Below are 12,624 nucleotides of genomic sequence, written 5' to 3' on the forward strand. Positions count from 1 at the left end.
TTGTGTGAAAACAATTAATAAAATTGGTTGGGAGCGTCGGTGCATCGATGCATGACCATAGTGCATCGGTGCATCAGTGTAAAATTCAAATATTTTGACTGTTGGAACACTCAGTGCATCGGTGCACCAAGTGTGCATCGATGCATAAAATGCATTCGATGTTTGAAAATAGCTTGAGTGCATCGGTGCATTGCTTGTGCATCGATGCATGAAATGCATTCGATGTTTTAATAAAACCCAAGTGCATCAATGCATAGAGAGTGCATCGATGCATGAAATGCATTCGATGTTCAATTTATTCAATGGTGCATCGATGCATGGATTGATGCATCGGTGCATGCCTTTGAAAAATTGATTTAAGGCTTGATTTTGGTTCAAAATACTGTGAAAATTGTTTCAAAAATAGTTTAAGTACAAATCACAATTTTACACATTTAGTAAGGATTAAAATTGATCTTGAAAGACTTGGAGTAATAATTTGATATCCGATTAATTAATTCGAATATACCTTAGAAAATCATTTGTAAAATCTTAAAATTCATTTAACTTAATTTGTTATATCGAAATATCAAAATGTTTTCAACATTATTGTTATCTGCCAACTCAGTCAAACTTCTAATGATTTTCTTATTCTCACCAATATCACTTATTATAAAAAGTAATGATATATAAATATATTAATCGAAGGCCAATTAGCATTTCCCCTTTCATTCTGTCTGTAATCCAAGTAAATAAAACAACTCTGTTTGACTACACCCACTTACCAATGCACACACAAAAAAAGAAATACTAGATCCAATGAGATGGAGATGGTTGAGCTAAATTGTTAATCTATGTTGTAAGCAGGTTTTCATAATAAAAGGGCTTTACTTTTCTGATTCAAATGGATGTAGATATCTGATAGATTCCAAATGAACACTAAAGATTAATTAGCTCAAATTGACAGAAATTATAGTCTAAATTAGCAAGACAAATACATGAAATTGTTTTCATTCTAACCTCTTTCAACAGCTCAACTGCAGGTGAGTTTTAACCTTTCAAATCAAATGCATTCCTCAATGGTACATAATTCAAATTCATCCTACAGCATTTGGTCCTTAAATTCTGGTAAACAAACCATAAGGTTATCATTGATGAATGCAAATTTTTTGGCACATTTATTATATCTAGTCATTAACACATTGTCCAATTGCACAACTCCATTGAATAGAGAGAGAATCAAATGGTTCAGCTTTGAAAAAAAGATATAAAAGATAAGTCTGATTTGTACACAAAAGACTAAAAGTATACTTTACAGGAAGCTGCTTATAATTTAATCATAAAAATATCTATTTGATCAATGATTCCCCTTCCCATTTATAAAGAAATCAATGTTGTATAAGAATTTGGAACTTACAACGAAAAAACCCAGAAGCTAATTCAACATACTCAGACAACAAACTATCTCAAAACTCTAATAATGAATGTAAATCATTTTCACTGCTCAATATTGTTAAAAAAACCAAATCCAGATTGAGCAAAATCCCATGAAACAGAACATCAAACTTACCAATATCATTAATATCATCGAACATATACATGTATAACATATATATTTTTCATAAATAATAATAATAATAATAATAATTCTTTACCTCACAGTTACACGTTTAAGAAGGCACACAACAATTTTGGTGTGCAGATCAGGATTCACGATTTATGGGAACTTCAGTTACAAATTAAAGCAAGCGTCGAATTTAGTAGAGGTCGTCAAGTGAGGTGATGGCTCGTTGTTGTTTGTTGAACCACACGGCTACAAGGACGCTGCAACCGAAGTGAATCACCGGCAGACAGGACAAGTTAGGGCTATAGGAGGTGTCAACGACGACAACAAATAAAACGGTGAAAACGTGGTTGGTGAAATCGATGGAGAACTTCAGGTTTTGGAGAGGATTACAATGACGGAGAGCAATAAACTAAAGAAAATCCAAAATGAAACAAGGGCTATAAAAATATAATATATACATAATTTAATGGCTATTTTAGGAAGTGACCTGATGTTTCTAAGGTTTACAAAATGGAAACTTAATATTATCACGCATTTAAAAAAATCCTTATCGTCCTAATTTGGACACTATATTTCAAAATCATTAAATTTAGTCTTTAACTAGTATATTTTCTATACAATTGAGTCCACAAACATCCAATTTACAACAATCAATCCCTTCAAATGTAAAATTATCCTATAATTTAACATAATTAATACTCAAACTTTTGACCCAAAATTAGAATTGGACAGTTACTTGTAATATAAGATCACGTTGTGTTGCAAACGAATCTTTAAAATTTAATATTTTTAACATTTTATATTTTTTATTGTTTTCTAAATATTTTAAGTAATTATTTAATATTTTAGAATAATTATGTATTGTTTTATGATTTTTAAAATAATTGTGTAATATTTTATACTTAAAAATATTTTTTATAATTTTACTAATTTTTTTATTTTTGAATAAATTTCAAAATTTTAAAAAGAATAATTTTATATTTTAATAATAATTTAAGGATTGAATTAATTTTATTTCGTATGGTTAGGACTTTTTGAATATTATATATATATATTAAAAATTTCTTAAATATATATACACATATAAAATATTTATAGAGCACACAACTTTTAGAAAATTAATAGAGCGATCGAGATTGAGTCTAAAATCTAAAAATAATTTAAATTTTCCACTAATAAAATTTTGAATTAGTGACAAATCTAATATGACAATAAAAGAATTTTTGACAACTTTTTATGATAATTATTGGTGCTAAACATTGAATGACACGATTATATTATCTCCTTTTTTATATCGTCATATAAAAACAAGATATAACAATGAATGAAAAATAATTGCATTAGTCATGTTAAACTTAATTTTTGTGATATGAATAAAACGTCACCTTTTATTTCTTATAAAATAAGATGAATCAAATTGTCACAAATAAAACTTATTGGTGACAAATTTGTAATGTCACTATTTTAAATTGAATCGTCACAATAATAAATTATCACTAATACTTCTATTTCGTTGGAGACGATTTTAGAACGTCACTAATTTGTCTAAACGTCATGAAAGGTTTCCCACCATATTTTTTTTGAGGTAAATTTTGGCTCCAAAAATTATAGTGACGAAAATCAATGACTTATTTTAAAATTATCATAAAAGATATATCATTAATCACGAAATATGACGAAAACAAATAAACATCACGTTTATAGTATATTTCGTGACATTATTCATAATGTCATATAGAATTTTTGTCATAAATTGATAAATTTATTGTTGTGTATATAGATCTCAATATTGGGATACTTGTCAATCATTTGAACCGTTATACTTCACAATTATTCACTTCTTATTACTGATAGCACCAGTTGATCCGATCAATATAAAAATCATCATTGATCAGTTCTTGAGGAGACAAATAGATATTCCGTTGGCATTTATTTCATTTTCACGTTGTAATAGTATCCAACATATCCAACGACTTGGGTCGTGCTCCATAACCTTTAGAGGTAGTACATCATTTAGGTTCATATGTATTCCCATAGTCTATCCAAAGACATTCACTTGATCCAATTAGATCATTTTGGTATTCGAGATTATTTTAGTCATTTTAGATTCAGAGTCATTAGTTATTTCAAAACTTGAGGATAATTCATCATTTAAATACTTCAGTGACGTGTCAGACTTCAAGTAATCTAGTCTTCAAATGATCATTCAAAAACAAGGAGATCGACGTATTAAAATTTTCCAAATGTAGGGGTTTATTTTTGGAGTTTTTCAAATAAATCAGGAATTTAATCGATGATTTCAAGGTTCAAGTGAATCAAAATATAAGTTCTAAGGGAGCCTCCATTATCATAACCATCCATAGTCCATTTACGCTTTAAGTGTATTATCATCATTCCATTTAATTCTGTCAGTGGAATTACTTCTGATAAATTAGACTTCAAAGTATTCTAGTTCTTTTAATGTTCAGGGTATTTTGGTTATTTGAACGTTTGAGGTTATTTTAGTTATTTCGTAGCTCGAGGACATTTTGGTAATTTAGATCAATCCAAACATATGTACCTTTTCTGGTACTTTGGTCAGATATATCTGTTCAGCGTTATTTTTCATTCTTAGGGGTAATTTGGTCTTTTTGCAGTATAAGGGAACTTTGGTCAAGTCACAATTCAAGGTTATTCTAGACCTTTCCTTCCGTCCAGTCTTTCCATTTAATTCAATTTTTCTGACTAATTAAAACAAGAATACTACTTCCAATATTTTAGTCTTTAGGTGCTTGCTAATAATCAACAATTATAGGTATTGTACCTTCTCAAATGTAGGAATTCGATTATCAGTGATTATTCGAGCAGATCGTTAATTTAACAGATGAAATTGTGATTTATCGAATTAAAAAAATACGAATTCTCAAGGTACTTTCGCTTTTGAGTCTGTCTAGGCCATTTTTCCAGTAGGGGCAATTTTATAATTTTATAATCAGGTGATTCCGATATTAAACCTTTTAATGAAAATAATTAGAATTTAGTGTGTTTGTCTGGGGGAAAACCAATTACCGCCGAAATCACGTGTTTGTTTCACGTAAAATGTTTTCCGAAAATATTTTCCGGAAAATGTTTTGATGGAAAACTGGTTGGTCAACGTAAAACATTTTCCTGGTCAACAGAATTTGCTTTGTGTTTTCTGAAAATAACTTACGGTCTGATTTTCTATAAGTCATTTTCGAACTTTTCACTTCAAAGAATAAATACTCAAAATAATTTTATTTTATGAATTTAATATTAATAAAATATTTTAATATTATTTTAATCAAAATATTAATTATTAAAATATTTAAAATATATTTATTAATATTTCTAATAATATAATATTATATTTTTAATATTATAATAAAATAATCTATTATATTATAATAATATAAGATATTATACTTTTATTTTAATAAATATATAATAAATTATTAAATAAATTTATATTATTTATTAATTTCATAGAAATAATATTATTAAATTATTAATAATGAATAATATTATTTATATATTTCATATTAATATAAAAAATAAAAATTAAAAATATACTAATTAATATTTTTAAAATATAATATAACACTATTACTTTAATAAATAATTTATAATATTTATAATATTTTTATTTCAATAAAATATACCAATATTAATATTTTTATTAATAAAATTATAAATAAATTATTTTAATATTTTAAAAATAATAATATTAAGTTTTATGATAAATAATATTATTTATTGTATTTAATATTTATAATAAATAATTTTAAAAAAAACTCACCAACTAGTGGAAAAAAGATTTAAACATCATCTTCCAAACATCGTAAAACGTTTTCCAGAAATGTTTTTCAAAAAAATGTAATTCATTTTACGGAAAACATTTTCGGAAAATGTTTTCCAGAAATGTAATTCATTTTCCATAATTCAATTTCCAGAAAACCAATTACAACTAAACAAATAGACCCTTAATTATTCTGAGGTTATTGGCTCTTCAGATTAATCAATGTACTTGAAATCATTTCTTAACAGTCTTCTAATTCTTTTATGTAATTTAATCGAGTCTTAACCAATTTATCACTTAAATCGTATTGGGTTCGAGTCCATCCATAATCAAACATGCATAATAGTCCAATCATATATATCCATGCATTTATCCATTATTAACATGTTTCATAAAGCATGCAAAGAGGTAGTAAAGTATTATCTCGATTTTCATGCTCCACCGATCAAACATTTAAACTCAATTTGATCACTCTTGAACATGAATTTAACGTCTAATAATTTATCGAATACATAGCAAACAAATTTAGATCAGAAACTGAACTTAATCGAAAAACCGATTTGAATTCGAAGATAAAACACTGAAAAACGACTTACCAAGTGGGAATTTGGCAAAACGAACTTCAAATTCGGACTCAAACGTCGAAAAACGTAAAATATGACTTTTCAAAAAATATGACTTTTTTTTTGTCAAAGTCAACAGGTTGACTCAGACGAGTTGACTCGAATGAGTTGACTTGAATGAGTTGACTCAGTTCGGGTTGACTTAATCATGTCAAATAGACCTGGTTCATAATGGTTCGGGGTTATTCGGTCCACCTAGACCATTTCTAGAAGAAGCCATGGCTAAAGAGGAGTCCCACGCGCACGCGGCGACGTGTGGGAGCAGTGACTGGCCCAGGGTGATCGACCGATTACTCCTCTAGCATCTACACACCATTTCCATCCAAAATTAACCCAAAACATCAACCAATCCAAGCCAAAATAACCGTAAACATCCAGGACTTACCCACACCGGCAATCAGCAAAACTGGTGACATTGATGCGACCCATTGGTCGGGTTTTGAGCAGAACAGGTCGTGGAACACATTGGTGACAACAGTGAGGCGAGACAGCCATCAGAGGCCAGAATCTAAAAAAAACGTGGAGGTGGGTTGTTCTCCTCAACGCACACTCAAGCATCGATTTGCGATGAACGGCGATGAATTTCGCCGAATTGACGGTTGGGCTTTGATCGCTGGATGATGGAGAGTCGAGCGGTGGGAACGATGCGTGCTATGGTGGCTCAACGGCAGGGAATCGAGAAGGGGCCGACGAGGATGGGGTTAGGGAAATTTGGGGATTTTGGGTTTTAGGGATTTAACCCCAGGGGTTTTGATTGGAGTTTATTTTTCACTGACCAGAAAAAATGGTCTAATTCAGGGTTAAGTCCTTGAACCTCCCATAAGTTCTAAACCTGAGCTACAAATTTTAAAAATTTACAATTTGGTCCTCAACTTTTCCCTTGTTACGGCTTTAATTCGATACTTAAAATTATTAAAATCTAGCCCCTAAATTGGGGTGTGACACACATCAAGTAACAGACAAAGTGGTCCAAAGTGAGGGCCATAGTGGGAGTACTGACGTGAATCACAACCCACTCCGAGGGTAAGATGGGGCAAATGAACTTGTTCCCCTGTTGATGCTAGTGCAAGACCAAGGGTTCTTCTAAACACTAAATACGATATTGAATAAATTCAACCCCTAAGTTGTAGGACCTTCTCCACGATCATATATGGTTAAGAAGTTTAATAACCTTGGAGCGATGTACTTTAGGGGGATAACGAAGGTGACCTAGTGATTGCGGACCATTGATTAAACGATATCAATATTCTACTTGAGAGAATATGTAGTGGAGATGCAGAAAGGTTAGATGGAATGATTTCCCTATTTAAGGAGCAAGCAAGGATTTGGCGAACCAATACCACCATGCATGTGTCTCTCCATAAATAAAGCAAGAATTTTTAAATCTCAAACAAGTTAGCAAGTTGGTCTATGAATATGAGTATGAATTTAACGGCGTGAGCCAGTTTACATCCGAATTGATCTCGACTGAAAAGGTGAGATATGATTGGTTTATCAATGGATTGAGTCCAAGGACAAAGAAAATGTTGATCACCATGAATTTAAGTGTATTCCAAGAGGTTATGAACCAAGCAAAAGCCATGCAAAGAGTCCATGGGAAAATAATTTTTCTAGGAGCGTGGAAAGTCTGAAGAAGAATTTGGATCATCTTATTATGCTTCACATGTTAAGCGAGGTAGAGGCTATCACTTTCAGAATATGGAAACCTTTGCATCATCGGGAAGAAAAAGGTCAGAATCTAGAAGACCAAGACATTAAGATACTTCTAAAGAAAATTCTAGAGGTTCGAGGAGAGCCACTATAACTCCATGTGATGTAGTGTGCTTTCTTATTCATGGAGCTTGCTTCAAGTGTGACTCCAAAACTAATTACATTTGAGATTGCCCTGAAGTATTTGATCATAGACCTGCATCTGCTAGATCTACCACTCTCTCATAGGGGTAGGAGATTCGAGAGAAATTCTTCTGTAGGAGTAAGAGAAAAAGATCGAGGGATGTCTAAGGTCGCTTCTACCCTGAATTTTGGACCTTGACGAAGATTTACAACATCTACACCAATAAAGATCGTGATGACCTTGAGATCATTACAAGTACCTTTACAACATTCGATCACCCTGTTTTATGCCACCCTTATGCGAAAGAGAGGGATTGTGTTGGAACCAACATCTAGTGAATTTTTAGCAACCAACCCGTTGGGACAGAGTTCCAGAATAAGTCGTGTGAGTAAAAAACATCCCTTAAGAATCCAAGGGATCAAATTCCCAGCAAACTTAATGGAGTTACCCATTGACGAATTTGAGATCATCTTTACTAGAGTCAAAACACAAGGAATCGACACCTTTTCACGAGGATCGATTATTCGTAAAATAAAATGCAAAGTTTATTAAGGGATCAATCCCTTTAGACAAGAGATCAATCCTTTGTCTCAGGGGAACGATTTCTTAATAAACTTTGCATATGTTTTGTAAAGGATCGATCCTTGTAAAAAAGAACAATATCCTAAAATGAAACATTAGGGTCATGATACTCCGAAACAAAATAATAAAAGTTACAATGATTATTTAGTCAATGATTATTTAGTCAATTGTTAGAGATATTTTTTAACATTATACCAATATAAAAATATATAGGACAATGCCGACATGGTGCTAAACTCATTACTCAAATATCCTCAATCTGATTCAGCATGAGATTACTTTTAACAACTTTTATAGATTATAACTATTAGTTTGATTAGCATTTGGAGATTTGTATTACTAGACTCTTCTCTTATTGAATACTGAAGTTGCTCATTGCCCTGTATTAGATTATAACTTTTATTAGAATGTTACCCAACTTTGTGCTTTTATTTTTATTTTTGGAATGGTAAAGAAGGTACTGCAAAGGAACTAGAAATATTTATATTTAAGTAATTGTGCTTAGTTTGGATTATATATTAATTTTTATATTTTATTGTTTTCACGAAATTTAAGGAAAAACAAAAGTCAAACTGCAAATGAAAAAGAAACAGAAATCAAAATGATAAGAAAAATTGCTTTAAGAGAATATGATTAATTCCTTAACATTTCAAACACACATTATTCAAAGCATCCTACCCATTAGATACCACCAAAAATGAGGTTTCATGTTTAATTTCTCTCCTATATTCATAAATAATTATTCAGTGCCACAAAGAAAAGAAAAGAGTTAACATACAAAGAAATAATACAGCTTTATTAAGAGACGTAGAAAATTGAAGATGAATATGTATTTTAGGGTATATTTATAAAGGAAGGAGATACAAGTTTGAATCCGGGACCTCAAGGAATAACAACATTTCATTTACTACCAAAGTCGCTTGGTTCGTGGCGATGATAAATAGTTAAACATGGAAAAAGGGTGTATAAATATGCATCTGGTTCAAGATATGTTCAAAATTGTCAGTAGCCTTATCTATAGGATGATTGTGCATTCCCTCGTAGGTCGTCACTACCATACTTTCATCTGTGGTTGAACGTTGGACTTGCTTCTTTACAACGCATCCTTTATTTGTGCACCGATAGTAGCTTCTGTACACATTGCAAACATTATGTGATTTAATAATGTTTCAGATAAATCATAATCTGTTAAGAAGAACTACGAGAGAAGAAAGAAAACCCTAGACAAAGAATTATAGAAAATCATAATTTATGGGATTTGCTTCTGTGTTTATACATGAAACGAATAGGTCATCCATGGATATTAGAATTCTTCAAAACTTTTAAAGCAACTTCAGCTTCACCAACTCTTTTAACAGTTAATTACTTTACTGTGAAAGGATCTGATATATGGATAATGATAGTGGGTCTGCAATGTAGAAAACATTACTTTCTCCAAAATATGATATGAATCAAGATAAAAATCGCCCTTTTAATAAAAAAGAAAGAAAATATAATTAGAGTGAAACGAACCTTGGGAATTTGTTGTTCTTAACAGCTTTTTGGCCATATTTCCTCCAACGATATCCATCGTCAAGTATATCAACATGACTCCTTGTTTGAAAAGCATGCCTAGGCTTTCTAGACTTCTTTTTATCGAAACCAGCTGATGATTTCAACTGATAATCACTTTCAGACCCAACAAATTTCCCATTGTTCAAAGCTTGACGATGATTCTCCATGTATTTATGTAAATATCAAACCTACTGCTTATATAAATAAACAAACACAGAAAAGAATAAGATGAAAAGGAGTGTTGAGTAACAGAAGAGATGGCTTAAGTTAAAAAGGGTTTACACATTCATTCAAGAGAGATATGTATAGAGGGATTGGAGGAGTCGTAGATGACACGGAATAAATTTTTCCAATGTTAAGAAAATTAGTGAGCTCCATTAGCGGATTTGATTAGTAAAAAGTATGGTGGACAAATGTTGGCAGCTTCATCATTAGCCCAAATAATGACGTTTCTACTCTTTCTATAATTGAGTTAATTGTAGGATGTGCATGGATCGGGTTGGTCGGGTTTTCAGCTAATCCGATCCGACCAAAAAATTTTATATTTTCTATCCGAAATTCGATCTGATCCGAGTTTGAAATAATTCCACTCGATCGAAATACGACTTGACTTTTTGAGATAAAACTCGACTCCGACTCGATCCAACCCGAAATAATATAAAATTATTAATTTTATTCAATAAAATAGGGACTTAATTGAAAAAAATATAAAAAAGGGATATTTTTACAATTATCCTTAAATATATAAGGTATAATTATATTATTTTTTGGGTCGGGTCGAGTATTTTTCACCCTAAATACAAACTCAATCCAACCCGAACTTATCATCTAAAAAATCCGACACGAACTCGATTGTTTTTTAAGAAACAACCCTATTAAATCAAATTGGTTCATAACCCATCGTGTTCGAGTTCCATTTTCATCCCTATTTAATTGTATCACATGTAATTAAATAATAACTCCCATCTTATATTAATCCTTAATTTTTTAAACGTTTTAGTCTCTCATTCTAAATTGACCTCTAAACTGTTAAGTATTCTAATTTTATTTTTAAACAATGACTCTTATTCTAAATTGATCCCCAAACTTTTAAATTGTTCAATTTCATTCTTAAACTATCAATATATGATCATATTCTTTGTTAATAAAATTATTATAAAAATTGTTAACTCCCATGCAAACATTGATTAGTGTGATATAATAATATTATGGGGTAAAGTATAGTAATGGTTACTGAACTTTTACAAAGCTTTCATTTAGGTCCCTCAACTTTTAAAACTTGTAATACAATCCTCGAACATTTAGTTTGTTTGCAATATGGTCCCTGCCATTAATACGTTTGCAATATGGTCACTGAACTTTACTATCACTTGCATTTAGGTCCCCCAACTTTTAAAACTTGCAACAAAGTCCTTAATTTTATTCTGAACCCTAAATTCCTTTTCGATCTTGAATTTCCTTTTTCGCTTCTTTTTTCCCATTTCCAGCGTAACTTTTCAGTCGGGGATGCATGGAAAATTATATTCTAACTTTGAATTATGTGGAGGTGTTGACTTGAATAAAGGTCCATTGAGAGAAGATCCGATCAAGGGAATATCGGGACCATCAACGATTCAAGGTGTAATGTTAGATATAGGTCATCTCAGGTGAAGCATAGACGTTCGATGAAATGCTTGTGAGAAAAAAATGGGGTTAGAAATGCAGAGTTGACAAATACTACTAAGATGAACTAAGTATCATTGTTGAAAGTCACCAACAAAGCTGGAATTATTTTGTATAAATGACATATAATAATTTTTTCGTTTAATCCTTGTGGTTAAAGATTATCCAACAAATGATCAAATATAATGAAATCCCAAACAGTGCATTCACCTCTTAGTCTCTTTCGCAACTCAAAAGGCATCATGACAAGGTCAAGTAGCTGCTCCAAATAAACTATCCTGTCATGATGTCTTTCGAGTTGCGTGCATACAAAATTATCTTCTAAAGCTATAATTCGTTCACGATATAACAATCCCATAATCAACATGAACTTATTAAGAAGAATATGAGCTCACAGGACGCCAAAAACCATAGGTCAGATCAATACAATTCCCAGTAAACTAGTATCAGCAGTCTCTGGAATTAAGCCTGGCGATTTCACTATGTCGATACTCACAACCAATTCTCTGATTTAAAGAAAAACCAAACAAGAAGATCAAAAAAATTTAGTCGTGTCGCCTCCACCGCCAGTGCCCTACGACCAAAACCGAGCCTCCTCACACCAAACATCGATTTCGTTCGCCATAAAATTCAATACAAAGCTTCGTCTAAAAACCAAACATACACCATTTAAATTCATCGATTGTTGCCGATCTAGCCACCCGCTCGTCTCATCGCCACTATCTCGTGCTTCCTGGTGCCTCGCGAACCTAACCCAACCAATTGGACCTTCTCGTTGTCACCGTCGTGAATGGTGGAAGAGGAGACGCTTTGGTCGTTCGAGGGAGTTTGTTTCGTTTTTATTCTGTCGCTTTCCGTTGCAAAATAACTCATTCATCATACTCCCGAGGTCTCGATCTACCGATCTGGAAAGTTTCATCGCCTACTAATCACCAGAGCCACTGCACCTGTCGCTCCCTGTGCGTGGACGTCGTCTATCAACCAAGAGAGTTTGTTGACTAGCTGAACAAGTATGAACCTGTTGGAC

The 12,624-nt window shown here is 31.8% G+C and overlaps 1 protein-coding gene across 2 annotated transcripts; it reads right to left on the reverse strand.

Annotated features, from left to right (window-relative positions):
* Window positions 1–9,252: 9,252 nt before the first annotated feature.
* LOC120138516 (probable WRKY transcription factor 75) lies at window positions 9,253–10,181 on the reverse strand. 2 transcript variants are annotated; one of them, XM_039153962.1, is made up of 2 exons: window positions 9,894–10,181; window positions 9,253–9,512 (listed from the first exon to the last, which is right to left on the reverse strand). In XM_039153962.1, exons 1-2 carry the CDS (start codon window positions 10,100–10,102, stop codon window positions 9,326–9,328), a joined length of 396 nt encoding a protein of 131 aa, XP_039009893.1. In that variant the 5' UTR covers window positions 10,103–10,181; the 3' UTR covers window positions 9,253–9,325. The 2 variants fall into 2 exon arrangements, with proteins under 2 accessions (XP_039009893.1, XP_039009894.1); XM_039153963.1 differs by lacking the exon at window positions 9,253–9,512 and adding an exon at window positions 9,706–9,789.
* Between the last annotated feature and the right edge of the window lie 2,443 nt (window positions 10,182–12,624).

The sequence above is a fragment of the Hibiscus syriacus genome, unplaced genomic scaffold (assembly GCF_006381635.1).
Source record: "Hibiscus syriacus cultivar Baekdansim isolate YM2019G1 unplaced genomic scaffold, ASM638163v2 tig00110694_pilon, whole genome shotgun sequence".
NCBI lineage: Eukaryota > Viridiplantae > Streptophyta > Magnoliopsida > Malvales > Malvaceae > Hibiscus > Hibiscus syriacus.